The sequence below is a fragment of the Leptonychotes weddellii genome, chromosome 6, assembly GCF_054177405.1.
Source record: "Leptonychotes weddellii isolate Sample4059 chromosome 6, ASM5417740v2, whole genome shotgun sequence".
NCBI classification, from domain to species: domain Eukaryota; kingdom Metazoa; phylum Chordata; class Mammalia; order Carnivora; family Phocidae; genus Leptonychotes; species Leptonychotes weddellii.
This window is the reverse complement of record NC_138374.1, coordinates 128292750-128317049: the sequence shown is the minus strand read 5'-3', so window position 1 is coordinate 128317049 and position 24300 is coordinate 128292750. Positions and strand designations below refer to the sequence as shown.

At 36.4% G+C, this 24300-nt stretch overlaps 1 protein-coding gene across 10 annotated transcripts in view; it reads right to left on the bottom strand.

Moving 5' to 3' along the window:
- MARK1 (microtubule affinity regulating kinase 1) overlaps positions 1 to 24300 on the bottom strand; it is a 116443-nt gene that overhangs the window by 27703 nt on the left and 64440 nt on the right. For all 10 annotated transcript variants that reach the window (XR_014146600.1, XR_014146601.1, XM_031018464.2 and 7 more), the window contains exons 4-9: positions 22226 to 22274; positions 21075 to 21140; positions 17299 to 17369; positions 12782 to 12838; positions 8964 to 9200; positions 8757 to 8876 (exon numbers count right to left, since the gene is read on the bottom strand). Coding sequence is in view for 8 of the 10 variants with exons in the window: in XM_031018464.2 (XP_030874324.1) it covers positions 8757 to 8876; positions 8964 to 9200; positions 12782 to 12838; positions 17299 to 17369; positions 21075 to 21140; positions 22226 to 22274 (600 nt within the window). In the remaining 2 variants the exon portion in view is untranslated. The remainder of the gene's footprint in view (positions 1 to 8756; positions 8877 to 8963; positions 9201 to 12781; positions 12839 to 17298; positions 17370 to 21074; positions 21141 to 22225; positions 22275 to 24300) is intronic.

Genomic DNA, 24300 nt, shown 5'->3' with positions numbered 1-24300 from the left:
TAATCAGAAAAATAAAATTCCATATAGAGATCCTTTTGAGGCTAATTGTTTGCCCAGATACCTTCCCTTTATTTAATAATATTTAGCTAAAATCATTCACTAGAAGACAGAACGCCAGAGCAGGCCTCTAAGAACTGGAATCTATAAGAATACCGCTGTTCTGGCTCGGAGGAATTTTCCAAAGGTTTTGGTCACATGATACATATTTCAATGCAAATCTGTAGATAATTCATATATGCTTAAAATTATGCAGACATGTAACTCTTCACAGATCACCACTAACTTTCTTCTTCCTTTTCCCCATTTTATTGAGATGTAACTCCACTTCTGAGCATATACCCAAAGGAAACAAAAATCACTATTTTGAAGAGATATCTGCACCCCATGTTCACTTCAGCATCACTTACAATACCCAAGACACGCAATCTAAGTGTCCACTGGCAGATGAATGGATAAAAATATATGATATATATTCACATCAGAAATTTAAGTACCTTATCCAGCACATTTAAATAAAAGTAGACCCATTTATAAACTTGAAAAACAATAATGCTGTCACTAAGTCTTTAGTGATTATTCATAAATAAGGGAAAAGTGTTGGGGAGGGTACCCAACAGGAAAAAAATAAAAAGGAAAGAAGCAGAGCTGCCAACACCAGCTACATGATTTCCCAAAATATTAAGGTCCTTCCTGTTCCTCATCTCCCCCTTCTCAAATAGTATGTCTGGCAGAAGCCTAGACAGCAGTTGGGCCCTAGTATCTGCAGAAGTAAAACTCTGCTGTTGGTAGAATTTCCTAGGTTGGAAGGAGAATACATAATAAAAATCCTCAGAGAATACAAGGGACCACGTCAGGACAGCTCCACAGCACATGCAATCCCGCCTGCACTTTGCAAGCTCTAATCCAGCCTCCTACTCCCCGACACCGAGTGACTCACTTCCACAGCTGGCGCACGGAGGGGGCAGCACAAGAAGCTGAAGCTTAAAAATGAAAGCCTTTAAACATGTTTAAAATAAACAGGACCAACCCCACCTCTCTCCACACACATGTGCTTGCGCACACACACATAACGTGTGCTCACATGTGGGCACACGTGTATGCATGCGCACACCCCCCCCAATACAAAGAAGTCTAACTGTCCTTTCATCAAAACATTACTTTTTAATGGGAATTCTCTGCATGTTTTTTGATATTATGATGAATGAGGCCGGGCAAAGAAGAAAATGAACATAAGCTAGACCTAAATACTTCTGGTTTTTCAAGTGAACTCAAATTAAGTCCTCAGTGATGTTCTCAAGTTTAAGATGAAATGTTAAGAGTCTGAAAATAGTAACTAATGGAGTGAGATTTATAAACAGTCAAATCTTCGGTAAGAGGAAGTTAGATTCTGGAAGAATAAGAGTTCATCATGCAACAAGGAACTGGAAGGGAGAGCGCGAGCAAGCGACCCAGGCAGAGGGCACGGTGGGTGTGAAGAGGCCCAAGGGCAAACAACGGTGGCGCCTGTCTGGGGGACAGCAAGTTCCATATGACCGGAGTGTCCGGTGTGAGATGGGTGGTGAGGCAAGATGAGGGGAGAAAATTAATAGGGACCGGACCGAGAGGGTTTCTTTCAATCACGTGAGGGACATCTTTGGGGAGTATGATTCTGAAGTCTCTCCGGCCAGTGTGCAGACAGCGGGTTGGAGGGGTTCACGACTGGAGGCCCAGAAATCAGTAAAGAGGCTTTAGTGAGAATCTAGGAGAGATGATGCTAGTCTGAATGAAATGAGGCAGTGGCAATGGGAAAAGAGACATTTTCAATATTTGGCTGGTAAAAATCAACAAAACTTTGTGAATGGATACGCAGGGGTATGAAGAGGTGAGACAATTCAGAGAAAGTGAAGACGGTGTCCAGGTTCCTGGTGTAGACAGCTGAGTAGGAGGGGTTGACACCATTTATTGAGAAAGCCAACTCAGAAAGAGGAGGCTGGATGGGGAAGCACGCAGCTGAGTTTTGGAGCAGCTGAGTTTGAGGTGCTACGGGTTATTCAAATAAAGACCCATTCTGTAAACTCCAGGGAACTCCAGGGAACTCCAGGGAAATCTGGGCTGGGGACGGAGATTCAGGAACGGCCAACACAGGATGACAGAAGCTGTAAAGCGGGTGGGATTTTCCAGGAATACCAAATAGACTCGGAATGAGTAGAAGAGGGGCCATGGCAGAGCCCCACTTAAGGGTTAGAAAGAAAAGTAGCCCACAAAGCAAATGGAGGCAGAAAATCTGCACAGTGTGACCTGGGAGGCAAGGCAAGAGTTTTTGAAAGAGCACACAGTGTTGTCCTGCAAAGAAGGTGACCACTAAATCAGTAATTGGTTGTGTTGAGGAGCAAAGACAGGTGGCTTCGCTGGGGGCAGTTGCAGGGGAGTAGCGGGGCTGGGAGTCAGAAGGCAGTGCGAGGACAAACAACACACAGGCGGGGAACTGCTGACTGTAAGCGGAGATGCTTCTTTAAAATCAGGCCGGGGGTGCCTGGGGGGCTCAGTCGGTTAAGCATCTGCCTTCATCTCAGGTCATGACCCCAGGGTCCTGGGATGGAGCCCCGCATTGGGCTCCCTGCTCAGAGGGAAGCCTGCTTCTCCCTCTCCCCTCCTTGTGCTCTCTCTTTCTCTCAGATAAATAAATTAAAAAATCTTTAAAAAAAAAAAAAAAAAGTCAGGCCAGAAAGGGAGGAACAAGAAGGGATACAAGACAACAACTGCAGGGTTGAAGGGTGCCTTTGTCTAAAATGGAAGATATATGTACAAAAGCTAAGAGATAAAGGTGTCAGCAGAGAGGAGGTGGGACGGTACAGAAGAGGGAGCTTTTCTGAAGGAGATACTGAGACAGCACAGATGTATCTCCCAAACTACAGTTAGAGTCCTTGAGGATAAAGACTGTGCCTTGCGCTATCTTTCCCAACACACGTTTGTTGTTGCTTTTGAACTGGGCAGTATTTTAAAATAAGGCTGCTACAGAAGCCCCGGGTACAGTGAAGTGTTGAGAGGAGCTTAGCAATGAAGATGGCTAAGGAAGATGCTAGAATGTCCAGGAGACAGACAACCTCAGGCTGCGCTGGGCATGAGGAAATGGAAGGAAAACCTAGAGGTATAATCCGAAGCACTTGATGACAGAATTTGTTCTGGGAATGAGGGAAAGAAAGGCTGGAATCCAAGAGGGTTCTAAGGATTTTAACTCAAGTGCCTGGTAGAATAAATAGGGTATCTATGAATTAAGTAAGAAATATAGGAAGCAATAAGAGATTTGATAGCTGGACGATAAGCAATTAAAAGCAAAATGAAGATAATCCAAATTTTCTGATGTTTCTCAATTAAACTGTGGTTATTTGGTGTTCATTTCGTAACCATTATGTATCCTTATACATCAAGGAAAAATATGTATGTGGACCAAACCCTCAGACAACTTGTCTTTTATTTGGGGAAATAAGATTTACTCATAAAACCTGAAAAAATCTGAACACATAACAGAATTAACTACTCAAAACTGTGCTATTAGCAGTACATATTATTAGAGACCAAAAGGGCAACTTGCAGTGTGGGCTGGAGTTTTCAGGGAAGGAATCATAAGGACAGAGAATGTGAAGTGACTCTGGGAATACCAGTAGTTTCTGGATTGGTGGGAGAGTCAAGGCAGAGGGATGTAAGGAGGACATAGTGAAGAAGCTCTCTGACTCCGAACCAAGGTAATACGCAATGAAAGAATGGGAGACATAGTGTCTTCAGATGGTGAATTTAAATGTGATCTGATGGGTGATGGTGAAATGCTCTATTTTATTAACAAGGATGATATGCAACATTTTAGAAATCGCACTGTGAGAAGAACAATCTGAGGAAACACAGCGGGAGCGCTGACTCCACTCATCCTCACACAAAGTTAGATCCGAGGCAAGGCTCATCCAGGGAAAGTGAGAAAATCCCAGCGATAAGGAAAGACAACAGGCAGCGAGGACAGAAGGGACACAGTTTTGCTGTCCTCTCTTCTTCTTGTAGTCCCTGGGGATCGCCAGGAGTCCATTCAGAAGAGTCTGTCTCACAAAAATAGTTGATTTCAAAGCAAGATAAAAATAATCTGAGGAAAAATTTCCTTTGGCAAAAGGAATGGAAGGCAAAGGTGGGGAAGGAAATCTGCTTAAAGGAACATGTAGGGACATTAACTCTATTAATTCTAAATGTGAAGTACTTTTTCAAGAGTGAGGTACAGAGAGCAACAAAATATGGACGTATGCGAGAGGAGACCCACGTGGAAGAAGCCTTAGTTGTGTGAACCTCATGCCCATACAAAATTCTTCCGTGGGAACCAGAGTTTGTATTGAGGCCAAGGCAGAAATGCCCCCAGAAATGAAGTGCTGTGTGACAGGGGAGTATTCACATAACCCTCGCTGTGTGGTTTCAGGCAGGGTCCAAATCACCAGGCCAGCAAACTGCACTAGACCAGCTGAATAAACTAATCCACTTTGGATTTCATTTGAGATTTCTCTCTCTTTTTTTTTAAGTAATCTCTACGCCCAGCATGGGGCTTGAACTCACAACCCCAAGATCAAGAGTCACATGCTCCCCTGACCGAGCCAGCCAGGCGCCCCTGAGATATCTCAAAACGAGAAACAAGAGGTCAAACAAGATTCCAAACTGAACAAGAGACAGTTTACTCTAGCCATCACTGCCAATGAACATACATGACTACTTGCCGAGAAAGTCTATCAAAATAACGGATTCAGATGAATTATAAAGAAATAAATTAACAATGGAAATATACACCCTACACTTTAGGTGCACATTAAAAATCTATGGACTTTAAGATAGCCAGATGGAAATAATTTTTCTTAAATGGTTTCAACCTCTGTAAAAGTTCACCATATGCTTCTGAGTCTCTACTTAGAAATCTTGCATTAAAAAAAAGATTATTATTATTATTTGCTTTATTGCCTCTGGTATTGGACAGATACAAGCAAGATTTTTAAGATCATCTTAGCGGCAGCTGAAAAGGTGTTAAAGCAAAAATAAATACTTTTTTGAGGAACACAGATGACAGAGAAAGGGCAATAAGGAGGAGCTTTGCCTTAGGCTCAAATTTTGCATTATTTTGTAAAGGTAACAGTCCACTCTGGTTAAGGACTGGAAAAATTAAAGAAGACATATATAGAGGGGATAGCAGAAAAAAATTATGTTTTTTTCTAATAAAAATATCTAGACACACCAATATTCCAAAAAATAGGAAAAAAATATAGTGTGTAACATAAAACACAAACCCTTTTAAAATGTGTGAAACCACCCCTCCCATTATCAGTGCAATGAGCAAGCTCTGCCAGCATTCATATATACTACCTGAAGAAATTTATGCAACTGTTTAGTTCCAGAGACAACAATAGGTCAAGTAAGTAGAATGTGAGACTAATTTCATTCATTTTATTTTCATGGGGGACTAAGTATGGTACTTGACATAGAAGGCTTTAAGAAAGACTTTAATAAAGTATGTAATCCTATTTGAGAAGCAACAGGAGGCTATCTGAGTTAAATGAGAAGTTTAGTAAGATAATAAACAGCTGTGTAAGATTCTTTAAATTGAATTTCAATATTAACAAATTATATAGTGAAGAAAGACTAGTGTTTGCTCTCATCAGTAACTCTTGATCCTCAAGCTAACACTGAAAAAAAATATATAAAGTTCCATTTTTTTAAAATTATAAGAATTAACAGAGGAAATATTTCATATTAAATGTACAAAGCTGATACAGATCTGTAAGACAGATTAATCAGACTCCATTAGACAAAGAGTTCAGAGACACAGAGCTTATATGTAAAGAAGCAAAGTTAACCTAGTCATTAAAAATATTAGGCATTATCGCTGATGAAATAAATACAAATTAAAGCAATTATGACAAACCATGTAACTACCATAAAGGCATCAAATACTAGAAATTATTATATCGAATACTGAATCAGGTGTAGAGAACAGATACGTTCAAATGCCTTAGGTCACACAATTTTTAGCAATGAATACAGAAGACCTATCAGACTGTTTATACCCTTTGACATACTAATTACACTCTGGAGAATATATCTAAGTATGTATCCCGAAGGGGAAAAAAGTGTATCACATTATTTTTAGTAAAAACAATGGAAACAACTCAAATGTGCAACAGGCAGGGGATGATACATAACCCGAAGAGAACAACATTGCTATTGGCAAGGAAGGAGTTCATGTTTATGATAAAGTAGAAAGCACATAACCCAAAACTTTGAAGTTAAAAGAAAAAAAAGAATGCAATGTGATATGAAACATTACTACTGTACAAAAATTTACGTTTATACACTAAAGACTGGTGTTTTGAAAATAGCTATTTTTTAGGGCGCCTGGGTGGCTCAGTTGGTTAAGCGACTGCCTTCGGCTCAGGTCATGATCCTGGAGTCCCTGGATCGAGTCCCGCATCGGGCTCCCTGCTCGACAGGGAGTCTGCTTCTCCCTCTGACCCTCCCCGCTCTCATGTGATCTCTCTCATTCTCTCTCTCTCAAATAAATAAATAAAATCTTTAAAAAAAAAAAAAAAGAAAATAGCTATTTTTTAGAGTGTATGGATTTTTTTTTTTCTGTACAACTGCTACTAAAGTTGGTATGAAAAATAAAAGGAGACTAAAATAATTTTTGACATCATTGCTATTTCAAGGGGGAGTTTGTCAAGGTTTGGTGTAAGAAATCTTTCTTTCCTTTTTTTTTTTTTTTTAATAAACAGTGTCAGGTTTCTCTGGAAAGTTATTTCTGGGAACTGTGAAGCAGACCAGCGTTTGTACGGTGATATCTGCAATATTATGATAATATTTCCAATGTAGACTCACGGTTCCGTGGCTGGAAAACTTAGTTTTGATAAGCTGGAACAGAAGGTTCCAGACTATACTCAAATACATCAAATTGAGAGTCTGATGATCAAATGTTTTAATATAATAATTTGGCTTTTAAATTCAGCCCAGAATTCTAATACTTTAATCCTTTGCATTTTAATGCTAAGGATGAAAGACTTAAATATGTGGCTACTGTAAATTAATCATCTTTAAGTGACTAAGTACATACTTAGACACACTGTCTAAGAGATCTGTAACATCTATAATAATTTTTGTATATTCTTTTTGTTCTTCTCATTAGCTGAGCTGATGCCTCAACTATGGACATTTTATTAAGTGATATTCAGGTAAACTAGATTCCTATGATAAAAGTGGGTCATAAAGCAGGATTAAGAAAGACTTATGTTGCCATAAAATTTTATTTACTTTTTAAATAGTCTTTTTTTTTTTTTTTTAATTAAGTAAGCTCTACACCCAATGTGGGGCTTGAACTCATGACCCCAAGATCAAGAGTTGCATGCTCTTCCAACTGAGCCAGCCAGGTGCCCCCGTTGCCATAAAATTTTAGAATTGATACAAGAGTCAACAATTTTAACTTTTTCACTGTTTCACATAACTTCCTATGAATAATGGTCAAAGATAAGTTTAGAAAAGCAGTAACATAAAAGAAGGCTTTTCTATTTCACTGGCTTCTCTGTGAAAACATTACCAACATATCCTTTTACCCCCAAAGGAAAAAAAAAACCCACAGAAATTATGGGAATGAACTAACTGCATTTAAACAAATAAGTCAGTAAAAAATATCTCATATGTGATTCACTGATATAAAGCATTTAAAATAATTTCCCAATAGAAGTCACCATCCCTTAACTTCCACCAAAGCGTATTGTATCTTTTAGTGGAAAATATTTGTGGAAATAAAATTACAAAACCCAAATGAACCTGAGAGCTCTGTCCACAGGGATGACACACTTATAAGGCTGTCTTCTACCCAGCCTGGAGTCTGTGCCAGAAAGCCCCATTGCTACACTAAAAAGTACAGTTTAAGTGGGGTTAATTCTCTGAATTAAGGCAAATAAATGAAGATAAAAAAAGTACTAGTGAAGAGTATATGCTGGATTTCTGAAATTATCTCAGTATTGGTTAAAATATACTTAGAAACAGATGGGTGAAATACTTAGAAAATAAGTTAATTGCAGAGTCAGAAGGAAAAAAGGTTAGACATTTTGGTGGTATGAACCTCTGATGTTATTTGGCTATAACGTACCTGGTACATTTATAATAGCATAATAGCATCTATTATAAATAACCTCACATGTGGAACGTAGGTAGGTAACAGAACAGTGTGTTAAGAAATGAAATTCCCGTTTCCAGTATGTTCTACTTAAATTGTAAATTTTCTGTACTGATATTGAGAGGTTTCTTCACAATTTTTTAATCAGCTTCTAATTTCAGATATGGTCATGAAATATTCACTGGATTAGAACTTTCACTGTCTTTTTTTTTTTTTATCTTCGAAATAACTATACTGCTACATACTAGGTTCCTGTATCGGAGCAAGCAATTTCTGATAGAGGCCAGGTTTTCCTCCTTCTCCAACAAAAAGCCAATCTTATTCCTATCCTTATGGTGTCTTAATTTAATACTTCATTGCAGGACAAAGGAATAACCTTCTTTAAAGAAACTGTGATAACTTTTGAGTAGTGAAAGAATCATGTCACCTTCCCTAGCTCTAAACAAATTACATGACTTGCCAACTTTCCAAACAAAACAAAACAAAACAAAACCAAAAGAACCAGGGAAAAAATGATTTAAAATGCTCTTCAGTTCTTAGAATATTTTAATTGTTAAACTTTAAATCTGGAGTACAAAAAATTACTTACTTCTAAGCTGCCTCTCTTTATTGGATTCAGCACCAATAATTTCTTCAGAAGATTTTCACAGTCAGTGGACATATAGAAGGGGATACGGTACTTCCCTCGTAAGACTCGCTCCCGTAGTTCCTTAAAAAGGCAAAGGAAGCACTCATAACTCGTTACTGAAATTATCACACTTGGCTATAAAACACCAGCACCGAACCTCCCGGATACCTTCAAATTCTGGCCATCAAAAGGCAAGGAGCCACTGACTAGTGTATAGAGAATGACACCGAGACTCCACACATCCACCTCAGGCCCGTCATACTTCTTTCCTTGGAAAAGCTCAGGGGCAGCATAGGGCGGGCTTCCACAAAATGTGTCCAATTTGTTCCCGACTATAAATTCATTACTAAAACCAAAGTCAGCAATTTTAATATTCATATCAGCATCAAGGAGAAGGTTTTCAGCCTAAGAGGAAAATAATAGAGAGGATAATGTAAATGCCTACATAAAACAAAATATTTATTACAACTATTTCAGATCTCAACATATAGTTCTTGCTTCTCTCTCTCTTTTTTTTTTTTAAGAGAGAGAGCAAGCACGCGTGTGCAGCCCGGGGGGAGGGGGGAGAGGGAGCAGGTGCTGCGCCCAGCACGGAACCCCACGCAGGGCTCGATCCCATGACCCTGAGATCATGACCTGAGCCCAAATCAACAGTCAGACGCCTAACCAACTGAGCCACCCAGGTACCCCTCTTGCTTCTCATTTTTAAGCATAATATCAAATTTAGAAGCCCAGCATGGTGCTTCAATGCCTAACTGTTCAGAATCACATTTATATAAGACTAAATTTTAACACTATAAAAGGGTAGCTCTCATTTATCTGCAACTATTTGAGAAAAGTTACTTAAAACACTTTTTCTTCCACACATTATTTTAAGCCCATTTTTTTTCTTCATGGTAAGAAACATCTTGGGACTGTACCTTAATATGACCTATTTTAAAAAACATAAGTTGACATAACACTAACCCTTCTTGGGCTTAAACCAACAAAGTTTACTCAAAAGTGCTCTATTTTAATAGAGCATTGTTGGTTAATGCAAAGCTCGAGAGTATACTTAAAATAACTGCCAGCCAGGGGTTCTGTGACTACTGAATTCAATCCTTTGTCTTCTCTTATAGAATGCTTCCTCAGCAAAGTTCTGTTCTTTTAGTAAAACAAAACAATACAATACAACCTCCACTAGACCTTGTTTAAGTTTCCTTTTGTTGTCCTAAAACTAAATTCTCTTCTGGAGGTATATTTTGGTAGAAAGCAGTGATTTCCATCCAATATATTTTCAGATGCTGGTTTTCCAAAATCCTAAATCAGAATCATTAAAAAAAAAAAAAGGTTTTAAATTTGCCTTTTGTAAATACAAGCAATTCAATAAAGGCTTTGCTTTTTTTGTTTTGTTTCAAACTCTTTTATAACTGATGGACTAAGGAAATTATATATTATTTTGTAGATGTGTCTTATGGGGTTACAGAAAGGAGTAAAATTTGGCTACAACGAAAACCAGAGTTCTCTATATGGCTGGAGAGCCAGGCACTCTGCCCACCATACAGCTCCTTCCCTCCCTCATCCTCCTTTTCCTTTTTTAAGGTATGCTAGTTTGGGATATCTGTTTTGAAAAATGGATATGTGTCGTGTATGACATTAATATTGTAACAGCACATAAATTTGGAAGATTTATCTTAAATCCTAACATTAATGGGCTGGGTGACAAAACCAGGTTATTTTGATGTTCTGATGTAAGGGCCTGGTCGTTGTAAATTTCTGAGGCCATGTGCGAGCAAGCTGGACTTTCCTAGTTTCTGTGAAGAGGTCTGGATGGCTGCCTCACAAGCTCAAGGGACTCTGAGGTCTGTTCCAGGAGCACATGGGAAACCCCATCCCCCAGCCTGGAGGGTGTTGACCATGATCTTTTTTTTTTTGGATTTCTGCTCATGTAAGAAATGAGATGATAGGCTGGGTGTCAAACACACAGCCAGGGGAATAGTCCTCTACTTTCTCTTTCTCTGTGGAAGTGATTTCTCCTTAAAATAGTTATTGGAGGAAACTAAGAAATAAAAAATTTTGGAGCAGTAGAAAATCTGCAAGCTCAGAAAAACAGCCAAAATACTTCTGACAACTGCTTAAGACAATTTTTTTTTAAAAGTAAGCTCCATGCCCAGTGTGGAGCCCAACGGGGCTTGAACTCACGACCCTGAGATCAAGACCTGAGCTGAGATCAAGAGTCAGAAGCTTAGCTGACTGAGCCACCCAAGTGCCCCTTAAGACAGTATTTTTAAGTATAATACAAACCAGTGCTAGTAACTGACAGAGGTCATGGGGAGAAAAGTAAAAAAAAAAAAAAAAAAAAAAAAAGATTCCTATGTAAGGAACGATGAAAGTTAACTTTGGAGGAGGAGAGAAAAAGGAAAAAAAGACAAATATTTTAGTTCCAGGATTTTCTACTTTCATAAATGAGAAAAAAAAAGCATACCTATTTGGCCATACTATTTCTTTCTTTTTAAAATTTATTTATTTATTGAGAGAGAGAGTGAGAGAGAGTGTGCAAGCAGGGGGAGGGGAGAGGGAGAGGAAGAGAGAATCTAGGCAGACTCCCCGCTGAGCAGGAAGCCCCACGTGGGGCTGGATCTCACAACCTGAGATCATGACCTGAGCCAAAATCAAGAGTCGGACACTCAACCAACTGAGCCACCCAGGAGCTCCTATTTAATATTTTTAAATAAAAATGGTATATATACTTAAGGTGTACAACACAATGATTTTATATGCACAGTGAAATGAATACAACAGCCAAGCTAATTAACACATCACCTCCTCACTTAGTTATAACTTTTATGTGTGTGGTAAGAGCACACTCATATAAATAAATCTACTCTCCTAAGCAAATTTCCCAGTATTCAGTGCAGTATTATTAACTTTTTGAATATGACACTAAAAGCTCAGGCAGCCAAAGCAAAAATAAATGAAACTTCATTTAATACTAAAAAGCTTCTGCATAGCAAAGGAAAGCATCAACAAGAAGGTAACCTGTGGACTGGGAGAAAATATTTGCAAACTCTACATCTAATAAAGGATTAATATCCAAAATATATAAGGAACTCATACAACTCAGTAGCAAAAAACCCCCCCAAACACCACAATTAAAAAATGAGCAAAAATTCCTAAACAGACATTTTTCCAAAGATGACATACACATGGTCAATAGGTATATGAAAAGGTGCTCAACATCACTGACCATCAGGGAAGTGTAGATAACAACCACAATGAGATAACACCTTCCACCTATCAGGATGGCTACCATCAAAACTATAAAAGATAACAAGTCAGCAAAACAAATGGGAACCCCAGTACAGCTGGTAGGAATATAAACTGGTAGAGCCATTATGGGAAACAGGATGGAGGTTCCTCGAAAAACTAAAAGGAGAACTGCTACACGATCCAGCAATCCTTCTTCTGGGTATACACCCAGAGGAAATGGAAGAGTACCTTGAAGAGATACCTGTGCTCCCACGTTCACTGCCACAAACCGTTCCTGAATGTCTCAATTTCTTATTCCAAAGTATGCTAGTTCATACTCATCACATGCATTTGATGTTCACAAAAACATGTTAAGACACTTCCCCTGTTTCTGTGAGCTTTAGTGCAGAGAATGAATGCAGGCACCTGCAGCAGACAGACCTGGCCCTGTGCCATACCTTGCTTCCAACTGAATGGGATCTCGGGCATTTATAGTAGGGGACAAAGTTCCACATTTATCTATTAAAACAAGCTTATTAATGGTGAATCAAATCCTCTAGCCTTTAAAGCTAGGTAACTTCTCATTCCTATTTTCTTCTTTTTCTCAGTGAAAATATTGCTTTTCATGATGTTGCCATGAGGATTAAGTAAAAACTTCCTTGGAGAGCCGGGCACAATTCAGCAACCACAGAGATGGCTTCAATACTACAAAACATCTGTTCATGATTAAGACTTTTGTTATAAAATCAGTGGCTTACCTTAAGATCACGGTGAACAATGCACTTTTGATGGCAATACTGTACAGCAGATACAATCTAAAATAAATATTTGGATAAAAGATGCATAATTATTTTATGGTAAAAACACTGCAATTTCCCCCCAATGACAACCTCCAATTGAGATAAATTACCAACTTAGATTTCACAGCAGTATTTAGTAATTTTCCTGTTCCTTCAGTTCTGAATAAAGTTAAAATGAGGAAAAGTTCACTTTTAAATGTGGACAGTGTAGACAAGAAGCATTCTCTCGTTAAAACAGTTCCTTGTCAGAGTCCATGAAGATTTCTGTGGGCAGTTACATTTCTCTATTGACGTGATCAAGTGTGTGGAGTTTGCAGTTCCGATCGAATGGCTTATTCCAATGTTGGGATAAGAGCTTTGGAACACATGAACCAGTCTATTTTAGGAATTACTATCAAATGTGTTCAAGGCATGTTTTTTAAGCAAGGCCAATTTACTAAGAACTTAACAATGGGGTATTTGGCATTGTCCTGTCTTTGTTCATATATAAAGAAATGGGAAAACTGTTTAGCCTTAAGATGAAACCCAATTATCAAAAAAAAAGAGGGAAAAATGAAGTTTAATCCTAAACTTGTTATTAAGTCAGTCGGGCAAAGTATTCTACCCCTAACTAGATTTTGTATGCAGTCGTAATTGTAAACCATTACATAGGCTCTTCGGGGACAAAGACTGAACAAGGTGGAACCCAACGGTAAGAGCCAAGATACAGGTGAGAAATAAGTTATAAACATTTCTTTGATAGTTGTTTACTACATAAAATAGAAAAATGGAAAGAATCAGATAGCAGTCAAGGTAAGAACTATTTTGTACATGTAGTTATAGCTGATTTACAGGAGGACGGCCATTTTAATGCACAGCAGAACATTCAATCCTATGGATTCAGTTAAATGGAAACAACATGAATGCTGAAAATTGGTTAGGCATTTACAAATGGAGATAGAAATGAGATTTTTAAAAGCCTAAGGATGATGTTAAGTATGGCCATGCTAATAGAAATATGGGTTAAAAAAAAACCCTTCAAAGTAGAAGTGAGACTGATAGCTCAGGACGTTATTCTAACGTATATTAAAATGGTTCAGACAGAAACATGAATTCAAAACAAAATCAACACACAATGAGTAATATGTAATTCAATTAAGTTCATTTTGATTCAGAAGTCAGTTTATTGAGTACCTGCTATGTGCAAGAAAATGTGCTGGTTGCTAGGGGAACACAAAATGAACACTACACGGACCCTGCCCTTAGGAGCTGGAAGTCTGATTAGGAGAAAACATGTATAGAACATGTATATGAGCAACCATAGTACAAGGCAGAATCATAGAGGCAGAGGTACAAAGAAGTGAGGGGAATCATATCAAATAAAGAATAATTCCAGTTAGAAATGCTGTCTGGAGTACAGGATATTTGATCTAAGCCATCCCAAATGACAGTAACACTTCAAGATGTGGCGATCTGGTGATAGGGAGGGAGGGGTAAGGTGGTGAAAGGCACTGAGGTTGAGGCAACACAATGTATTTGACAAGTAGGTGGGAAAATGGTAATAGTGGGAATAAACGTTGATAGGTTGGTAAGTCTCTGAATTCCAAACTAAGCAGGTACTACAGAACCACTAGATGTTTTTAAGCAGAGCAACTGTGGATGATTATGATCAATTTGAAATGCAAATCCCCCCAAACAGCAGAATCTTATAACGAATATTTGTATTAGTCTTCTTAAGCAATATGCTTTAAAATTCTAATATCCCATTTCCATTAAAACACATTTATTTGCCAAGAGATATACACACTTACATGTAAATATTAATACATCTTAATGAATATCCTACAAGGCTATTTTTAGTAATAGTGGTTTTAAAGTCACTTTGTAACAGTGAAGAAGGCATGTTATAGATAAATGATTTGGTTACCAAACATGCATTTTAACATTAGACAGAATGGTCTCCATGAAAGCAGTTCTATAGGTGTTTCCGGAATAAAAGTCTCCTGAGCCTTAAAACCTTAAGAATGGAAAGATAATTAAGAGAATGCTCTATATTAAGCATTTCATTCTCCCCAAACTCTATGACCTCTGACTTCTGTCAGTTAACGTGGTGGCTTATAATATTACTAAACTTATCCAGCAGGGTACAATTTCTGCCTTCTATTTGATTCACTGCAAGAATCCCCATGCACAAGCCTAAATTTTACTGCATTATTCTATGGCCAGATCCTCCCATCCCAAAACATTCTGTACCTCATTAAGTAGGATGCAGGAACTTCCTTATGAGTGTTCTTTTATGGATCTTGAAAACATGATTTACAATCAACCCTGCACTGACCCTAAATTCAGAGCTGTGTTTTGCCATGAGGCGCAAATGTTGGGTTGCTTTGCAATTAATTTATAATTGAGTCAGGAATTCCAAGCTTTAGGTAGTAGCCTTGATACTGGAAGAGTTGAATCAATACTGTAATTTTCTTTCAGGTCCTCAAAACTTCAGGAATGCAGAGACACTGCATGGTCCATGGCTACTGAAGTGCTCTTGAATTGTCTCTGGCTGTATCCAATAGTAAAGTAAAGGACATATGTGTGTATATACTTGCTAACACAGTACATTCCTAAGGTGTTAAAATTAAAAAAAAAAATAACTTCGTGATACAGAGCAAAAAATAAAAGTGTACATTTATCATCTTAACTAATTTATGAAGAAAAATAGGCACCTCAAAAGCAAATTTAAAAACAAACAGAACCCTTTGTCAAATGGCTCCTAAACTGTGTATGCCTGTATTCCTGGTTTTTAAAAAGATGAGTTAGTTACCTTTTTAATTCTGAAGGAAGACATCCAGATAGCAAATAACCTTACTATTTATTTATTTATAACTAGCATTTGACACTCGACCTCTGCAGCATGAAGAGTATTTCAAAAAATAATTCAGACTTTATTTTTAAAAAGAGCCAATTCATACTTATTTGGGTCTTTATGAAAATGTCTGTGTTCCAGCCATCGGGAAAGATGGGCAAGTTCTTTGTAATAGCAGGCACTGTCTCTTCTCCAATTCCACAGAGTACCCAACACAGTTATTTCCACACAGTATGATTTCAGTAAATAAATACAGCCAGGTGACTAAAAAGAACTACAGTAGCAGCAGTCTATACAACACATATTAAGACCCCAGTGGAAATACTTAACGTCAAGTGTAATTTTCGTGGTCGGCTACTAACTGTGACTGCTTGACTGATAGTGAGGGAACAATGACATTGAAGGGGATGACCAGGGCCTTGCTCAAGGTGAGCCTCCATCCCGGGACCAGAGAGGACTGAGCAGTAAGTGGCTGAACCCCACTCAGGTCTTCAAGGTCCTGTCCTCATTACCAGTTGTCTTCAGATTTCAGATATTTTAGGATGAATATTTCTAGGAAGCTATCCTGAATCAAAGGGCTATGCCTATCTTTGGTATAAAGCATTTCACAAATTATGTTCCAAAAAGTAATATCAACAACAGAGTTTTATCAAACAAATTCACTTCGTGATCAATTTGGAGAATACTATGTTAAAAAAGGGTGAAACAGATTTTTTTTTCCCCCTCTCCTCCAGAACTTTCAACTTTTTCTAATTGTTTACATGTTAATATATATGTAACCCTATATCCATATTCAGTGTTTCCCAAACTTATTGATCACAAGACCCCTTTAACTAGAGAATCAGTACCCATTCTTACAGAAGTACTGAGCTATTTTTAAATGAAATATTTTAAATTCACTAAGGTAAACTTCGGGCTATAGCAAGTTGCCTGCTGAAATTTCACTTCATTAAATTTTATGAACAATTTACAATTCCATATTTATCATTTCTATAGTAATTTGTAAAGTATGTTTTTAATCACTTCATTCCTAAAAATTAGAAGTAAAATCCTAGAGGAACTTAAATTACTTTTTCCTATTTTATAGTTTCTAGAACAAGTCATGTTCAATTTGAACCGGAAATATACACATCTTACCATATTCTTCTACCACATTTGTAAGGTTTCTTGCCTACTTGACTAAATAAAACTGACCACAATCTTTACATCTACAAAGATATGAGTTCTAATACCAAGACATCTTTAATGACAAAAGAAAACACAATGTCTTTAAGCACTACGCATATATACTGAATACATAAAGCTAATAATTCTTGATAATAATTATTGGGTAAAGGATTAAGTATTTCTTTTCTTTCTTAATCTAGTCTGTATTTCCAAAACTATCAATGAATTAATGAGACTCACCTAAAAACATTTCACTATTTATGATCATCTAAAAATAACCATATGCAACTATCTTAAATTTAAATTCAGGAAGAACAAATTTCTTTTTCAGTTTCCCATTCTTAAAACATATAAGAAAGCAGGAATTTTTCTTTTTAAAATACCATGTACTCTGAAGTCCAGTTTGTGATACTGTCCATTGTATATCACTAAAAACATTAGCAAAACAAAGTTAAAAAACTACTTTCCATACCTGCCTAAATTTTGCACGGGCCTCTTTTTCTTTCATTCTTCCATGGGCAACTAAGTAATCAAATACTTCACCTGAATCAGAAAGGTAAAGCAGGCAGTAAAATATACATAGATTTTTCAGTTAACAATATAAGCAGTGTCAAGTTTTTGCCTTGTTTTTAGAGAAGCTTTTGGCCCACAATTTTCTGGTAGTTTTACGTAAATCACAAACTATTACACGAAGAGAAAAAAGGGAAAAACTACACATAGAATTGAGTATCTGTAGCAGCTTATGATTTAGCAAAACTCTTTTAAAAAATAAATCATAAAAACATAACCAAGAAAATTTGCTTTCTGATTTCAAGTATTACACAATAATACAGTCAACTCTTTATTATCCATTCTAATAAAGGGAAGCCACTGTGCGAGCAATCAAAAATTACATTTGGCTTTGTATTTGGAAACTACATGTCAGACAAAGTAACAAAAGTCGTATTACGTTGGATCTCTCTCTCTTAAATTCTACTGTCATGGAGTCTTGATCAAATTTTTTCTCACTACTTCCATTCACATTGATTTCAGCCACTTCCTTCCTATACTCTAACTATGCTTTTCTCACTATACTCATTTCATCTATTTTGGTACTTAAGTACTTATACAGAATTAACTCATCCTGTGTGCATCTCCCATTACTACAAATGAGCTTCAATTATCATATCTGCCCTATCCCCATGACAGAACACAAAGTGGATAGACAATACATACTTGCTGAAATAATTTAAACTAGAAACTATAGAAAGTTCTTATTAGATCCATTACTTTACATGTCTGGAAGTTTGTTCATTTTTCGCTGGTCAATACTAGTAAAAAAAAACAATATTTAGTTACAATATTAAAAATAAAATATCTCAGTGTAAGGGAGAAATTTATTTTTTACATCCTTATAATTTACACCATATAGATATACATGTATATTAAAAACTCACGAAATGGCTTAAAGAGTTCTTGTAAATACAGCAAAGTGGTTAAAAACTCAGGCTTTAGAATCAGGCCGATTTTGATATGAATCCTGGTTTAGCCCCAAGTAGCTACTGGGAGACATTATGAAGATTTCTTAACTTTATTAAGACCCAGTTTCTATCCAGTGCCTATCTCACATGGCTGTTGTAAGGATTAAATGAAGTAATGCATGTGCTTAAGCACAGTGACTGGCATATAGTAAGCACTCAATAAATTATATATTTGTATCTAAGTATACAAAAAATTATATATATATATTCAATATCAATCCTATAAATATATAAGTAAAACACTAAAAACCAAATATGTAATGATGTACGTCAGATGAAATTAATACATCTACAATGTCAGACAACATATGATATCAAGATACTTAAATGACTGAATGGGATGATGAAAACAGAAATGAATGGATGCTCTAGTCGACCCATCACAGTAGTTAATTCCAGATATGTGAGTTTAGGCTGGGAAAGATATATGCAAGAGTTCAAAAATATGGGCTGCTCTTAAGTTCTGCCTAGAATGTCCACACCCCAGATGTTTACAAGACTTAGTCCTTCACTTACTATATATTATTTGTTTAGGATTTGCTTCCCCAAAAGAATGTAATCTTCTTGAGGGCAAGGACTTTGTCTTTGCTCACCCATGTGTTCCCAGCACCCAGAATAACATCTGGTACATAGAAACATTTAATAAATACTGTTGGCATGAATGAAAGAAGAAATCAACACACCATTCCAGAGCAGCCCCAACACCTACTTTTAATAGACTCTTTTGGATTCAATGTGGTTCAAAATCATAAAGGAGTTCCCTGCCTACGTAATCACCAAAGATCTTTTGCCCCGTAGTGAACCAGAATCAAATGATCTAAATACTCCTGACAAAGAGGCAGCCGTTTGACTCAACTCTTTGTCCATGTCAGAGTCAATCCTAAAATGTCTAGAAATTTCAGAGGAAAAAGATTATAAAAGTTACTTTGCTATTTACAGATTAAAAAGGCAAGGAAATGATTCTAGATTTGCCACCACAGAACCATGATGGTTTTGTTAAAGGATCACTGATGGGCAAGACTCAAAGAAAACTTAGCACTAGGCGTTAGAATCAAATGAGAGAGCACCTGGTTTGGGCTGAATTCCAGTATACACCCCTGTAGACTGCACCCCGTACCCCTCCTAACTATGCTACTGAAGGAGAGCAGTGATGACCCCATGTGCTCTCTGTTTCTCCAGCCATTGCTCCCCTTCATTAGCACCAATAGAGAGTTGACTGTACTTACCATTTATCATTAAACAGCATACATATTAACAGAGCCTTGTGATGGACCTTCATAAAAACAGAAGTGCCCACCAGTTTTTAGAAGTCTGTAATTTCTCATATCAAAGCATGTCTAGCCCTTTTCTCTAGACTTTAGATCAGTAAAAGGGAAAAAAAGAGTCTAACTGTACTAAAAATAACTCCCAGGGTTCCCACGCTGACAAACTATTATATAAATCTAACTAAAGGATAGAAAAATAGAGAAATAGTTCATTATGTGGTAACTGTAGGTTCACTAATTTTATTATAGACCTATGTTTTATGCAAATTCACATGGCTGTATTAATACTTTTTAAAAATCCTGTAATAATAAACCTTGATGACATAGGTTTTCAGGTTAAGTCAAAAAACCTCCATCAAAATACTTTCAGGATGAGAAAAGGCTTTGCAAAAAACCAAACCTACTAAAACTTTCAATCTGCATTAAAAACAGAAAAAGCTATTAAAATATATGTGATATTTGTAGTAAACATTTTTAGAAACCTAAGAAATAGTATAAAAATACACAGTTTAGGTACAATAGACTAAAATCCTTTTTATCGAAGTTACATAAAATCTGAATTACCATAAAAATCTATACACTTTTATTAGCTAAAAGGAATCAACACTAAATTCAACCCTAAGGTTTTCTATTGATTAGCAAAAAAGTTAATTAGCCAAAGTGGTTTAAATAATTGCAGCTGCCCTCCCTCCTTTTTAATTGCTTAACTTCTTAATTCTTCAATTGCTTAAAACCTTCAAGCATTCTTTTTTTACTTATTCAATGATTTATCTCCAAAAAATTTTAAATGTGTTTCTAAGAAAGTCCTATGCCTAACACAATAGTGATTTTGAGCTGATGTACCTCTCGTTTGACGGAAAGTGCAGAAGATGAAAATGATTTTCTATTATATACCAGTGTTTAAAAATCACTCCTACTCTTGACACTATGCAGTCAAAAGTATGTATTATATTCTACAAATACATCTTATTTCTCTGTCAACTCAGTCTTCTAACTTATAACATGTATAAATCAATACTTGTTTAAATTGAAACATTTTATGGATTATCCTGAAAATGCATGCATATCGGGAATCTGTCATATATAAACAGTCACTGAAATAAACATCTGGTCTAGAATATGCTTTTACTATAAACTTTATTAAATACATTGTGAATTTGAGAATTTCCTTATAGCCAAGCAATTCTAATCACAATAATATAATACTTAGATAAGAGAATCAAAACATTCATAGGTAACAATGCAAATTTAGAGTTTAGAAAAATGTCCCTAGGCAACTTTTAACTTAGCCAAAAATCTGACTTTTAAATGTAGGATCAATAGGTCCTGAAAGTAAACACTGAATTTTACTTAAGATATATCACTTAATCACAGTGAAGACATAAGTGTTACAGTGAAACTTCGGGTGTTGATAATTCTGTATGTCTCATCAAAGATAACTTTTCCATCCCTCTCATCCTTACCCCCACTCGCGTACTCCATGACTAAATAGAGGGTCTTCTCTGTTTCAATAACTTCAAACAATTTTACTGAAAAAAGAAATCAGAGATATAATTCTGTAATTGTTAGCATATACTGGATCTGCTTTAAGAAAATTTAAGTATAAATTTTCCCTAAGCCAGGGGAAAATTTGAGTATTTACTGAAAATTATTAATTATAATTTTAAACTGAAAAATTCTCTCAAGGGTTATGACTACTATGGAAGAAAACTACTTACCACAAAGTGATTTGTAACCAACTGCTGGGTCAAAAGAGTTAAGTTTCTGGGATTAAAAAAACCATTACTTTTTCTAATGAGAATAATATAATAAAAAGGAAAAGCTTAAAATAACAAAACAAGCTCAGCATAACAAAATTTTAAGTAAAGCTTAAAAGGAGACTGTATTATATAATGAGCCTGTCATAAAATGTTAAACAATCTTTGGTAGAGAAACAAAAAAATTCCATAATATGTGGTGTTATAAAGTTTCTGGTTAAAAAACCACCAAGTTATCAGACGTACATAGTTGAAATTATACATCACAAATAATCACATTAACATCTCTAGTAAGCATAAGATTTTTAAGTGTGAAAGAAACAAGTGTTAAGAAAATGAGATTAAAAGAAAAATTACTTTTTACTTCTTATAATCCAATGACTACATATGTAGTCAATATATTTATTTGTAAACGTAGGGAAAAACCAGAACTTCTGGGAATAAATTAACTAAAACTGAAATAAATTCTATTTTCTTAAAAATTCAAATTAGTGATTTTGCCTATAAACTATGGTCAAATCCAAATGCATATTATCAAATTATCTGGAATTCATTTCTTATAAATATCTCAAATGGCATGCAATCTCTAGAACAATTTAGTAAGGAGATACAAAAAATATTCGTATGCGTTAACTCCAAGTCATATATATTATTTTAGTAGAGAGCATAAAACAGCAAAGTAGTAGATAGCCATCCGTAGCCTTCAGTTAACTTCTTTATAATCTATTTTTACTAAAAGTATCACTTTCTCAGGTTATCACTCTTTTTATAAAGAACATCCTTAAAATTCTATCTTTTCAGATAGCTTCAAATTAAAGAATATACTTCATCATTAATTGTATATGTAAATTTCATACCTATATTAGGATGATTCAATATCTTCATTATTCGTACTTCTCGAAACAACTGTTAAAGAAAACAGGTAGACATATTTCTGTTAAAATCATTCACTTGAAGAAATATATCTTCTTACAAGACAGTAGGAGATCCTGGTAATGAGCTAAGAAAGAAACAAGAGATTTGTTCCTCAGGTTCAACTCTGACTTTGCTGACACTTGATTTCCAGGACAATTTTAACAAGATGAATTCAGATGGTTGTGTGTGTGTGTGTGTGTGTGTGTGTGTGTACACCATATACAATAAAACTTAAATTTTTATCTGACTACTCTTCATTACTGGGAATAAAATAAAAATACTGTGGAAATGAAACTAAATGATCCTTCATATGATTTTTATCCCAAACCAACATTCTTTGGGGGCAGGGAGGGGGGTCCTGATTCTTTAATCATCTCTACTGGTTGAACACTTTATGAAAGATTAAATGATGTAAACCTACATTAAATAAAATTTGAAAAGGAAACAAAACTATTTTCAGTAGCATTTTTAGGGAAACTTGCATAATAGTAGTAAAGGACAATAAAAATATATTTACCACCTTATATAAAACCAAAACATACTGAAAATAAGTCACTTTTTGAAACACGAATGTGAAAAATTCTTTTCCTTTTATTTTACGGTATCGGGCCCATTTTTTACAAGTCTGACCTGGCATTTTTTTTTTCTCTATGTTGTCTTTGAGTACATGTTAAGTTCACAATCAAGCAACTAGTTCACTCTTGCTGGGTGATTCATCATGGCTTCAAATGTCAATTTCCTGATGTCTCCTAAATTTAGATCTCTCATCCAGAGCATTCTTCTTATCCTAACCTTTATATCCAAGTATCTACCCAATATTTTCACAAGAATTCAAACCCAAGACTTGATTTCTCATACCAAATTTGATCTTTGCCTGACTTTCCCCAGCTCCCTACATCCATCCAGCAGCTATTACAGAAACTCTGGAGTCATCCTTAACTACATGCCTTCGCCAAATCTCCACATCAGATCCATCACCAAGACCTATTGACTCGACCTCCAAAATTCATCTCACATCTGTCAATTCTATCCATCCCCACTGGCAACACTGGATTCCACAGATCTTTGTACATCCATTCAGCATTCCCTTTTCTGTACTCCCACCCTCCAGTCCATTATCCACACAGCACTACACTATTTCAGATCCACTGGTGGTTTCCCAGTGCCATTAGCACAAAATCCATAATCTTCAACATGGGCTACCAGGCCTTGAAAATCAAGATCTTGCTTACCTTGCCATGCTTATCTCATGACACTCTAGATAACATCTAGATGGATGTCTCCTGGATGGACTTCACTCAAGCCAACCAGCATCCTTCTCAGTTGAACTTGCTAAGACTCCTCTCTAGTCAGGGCCTTTGCACAAGCTTTCCCCCTCTGCCTGAATTGAGTGTTCTTCATTCACTTTTTGAATTATGAAATATTTCAAATTTGTTAAAAAGTACAGAAATAAATATAGCACCTACCTCTGTATCTACCATCAAGATTAAATAAACAACTTATGCTAATATTCTGCCATATTTTCATAAGATTTTATTTTTAAGAAAAATATTTTTTAAAATTTAAAATTTTTTACATTTAAATATTTTATTTATTACATATATAGAGAGAGAGTGCGCGCAAACAGGGGGAGGAATAGAGGGAGGAGGGGGAAAGAATCTCAGGCAGACTCCACACTGAGCACAGGGCCCGATGCAGCGCACAGTCTCACAACCCTGAGATCATGACCTAAGCCAGTATCAAGAGTCGGATGACCCGGCGCCTGGGTGGCTCAGATGGTTAAGCGTCTGCCTTCGGCTCAGGTCATGATCCCAGGGTCCTGGGATCGAATCCCGCATTGGGCTCCCTGCTCCTTGGGAGCCTGCTTCTCCCTCTGTTTCTCTCTCTCTCTATCATGAATAAATAAATAAAATCTTTAAAAAAAAAAAAAAAGAGTTGGATGACCAACCGAGCCGCCCAGGCGTCCCATGAATATTTAATTAATAATTTTATTTAAAGGGCACCTGGGTGGCTCAGT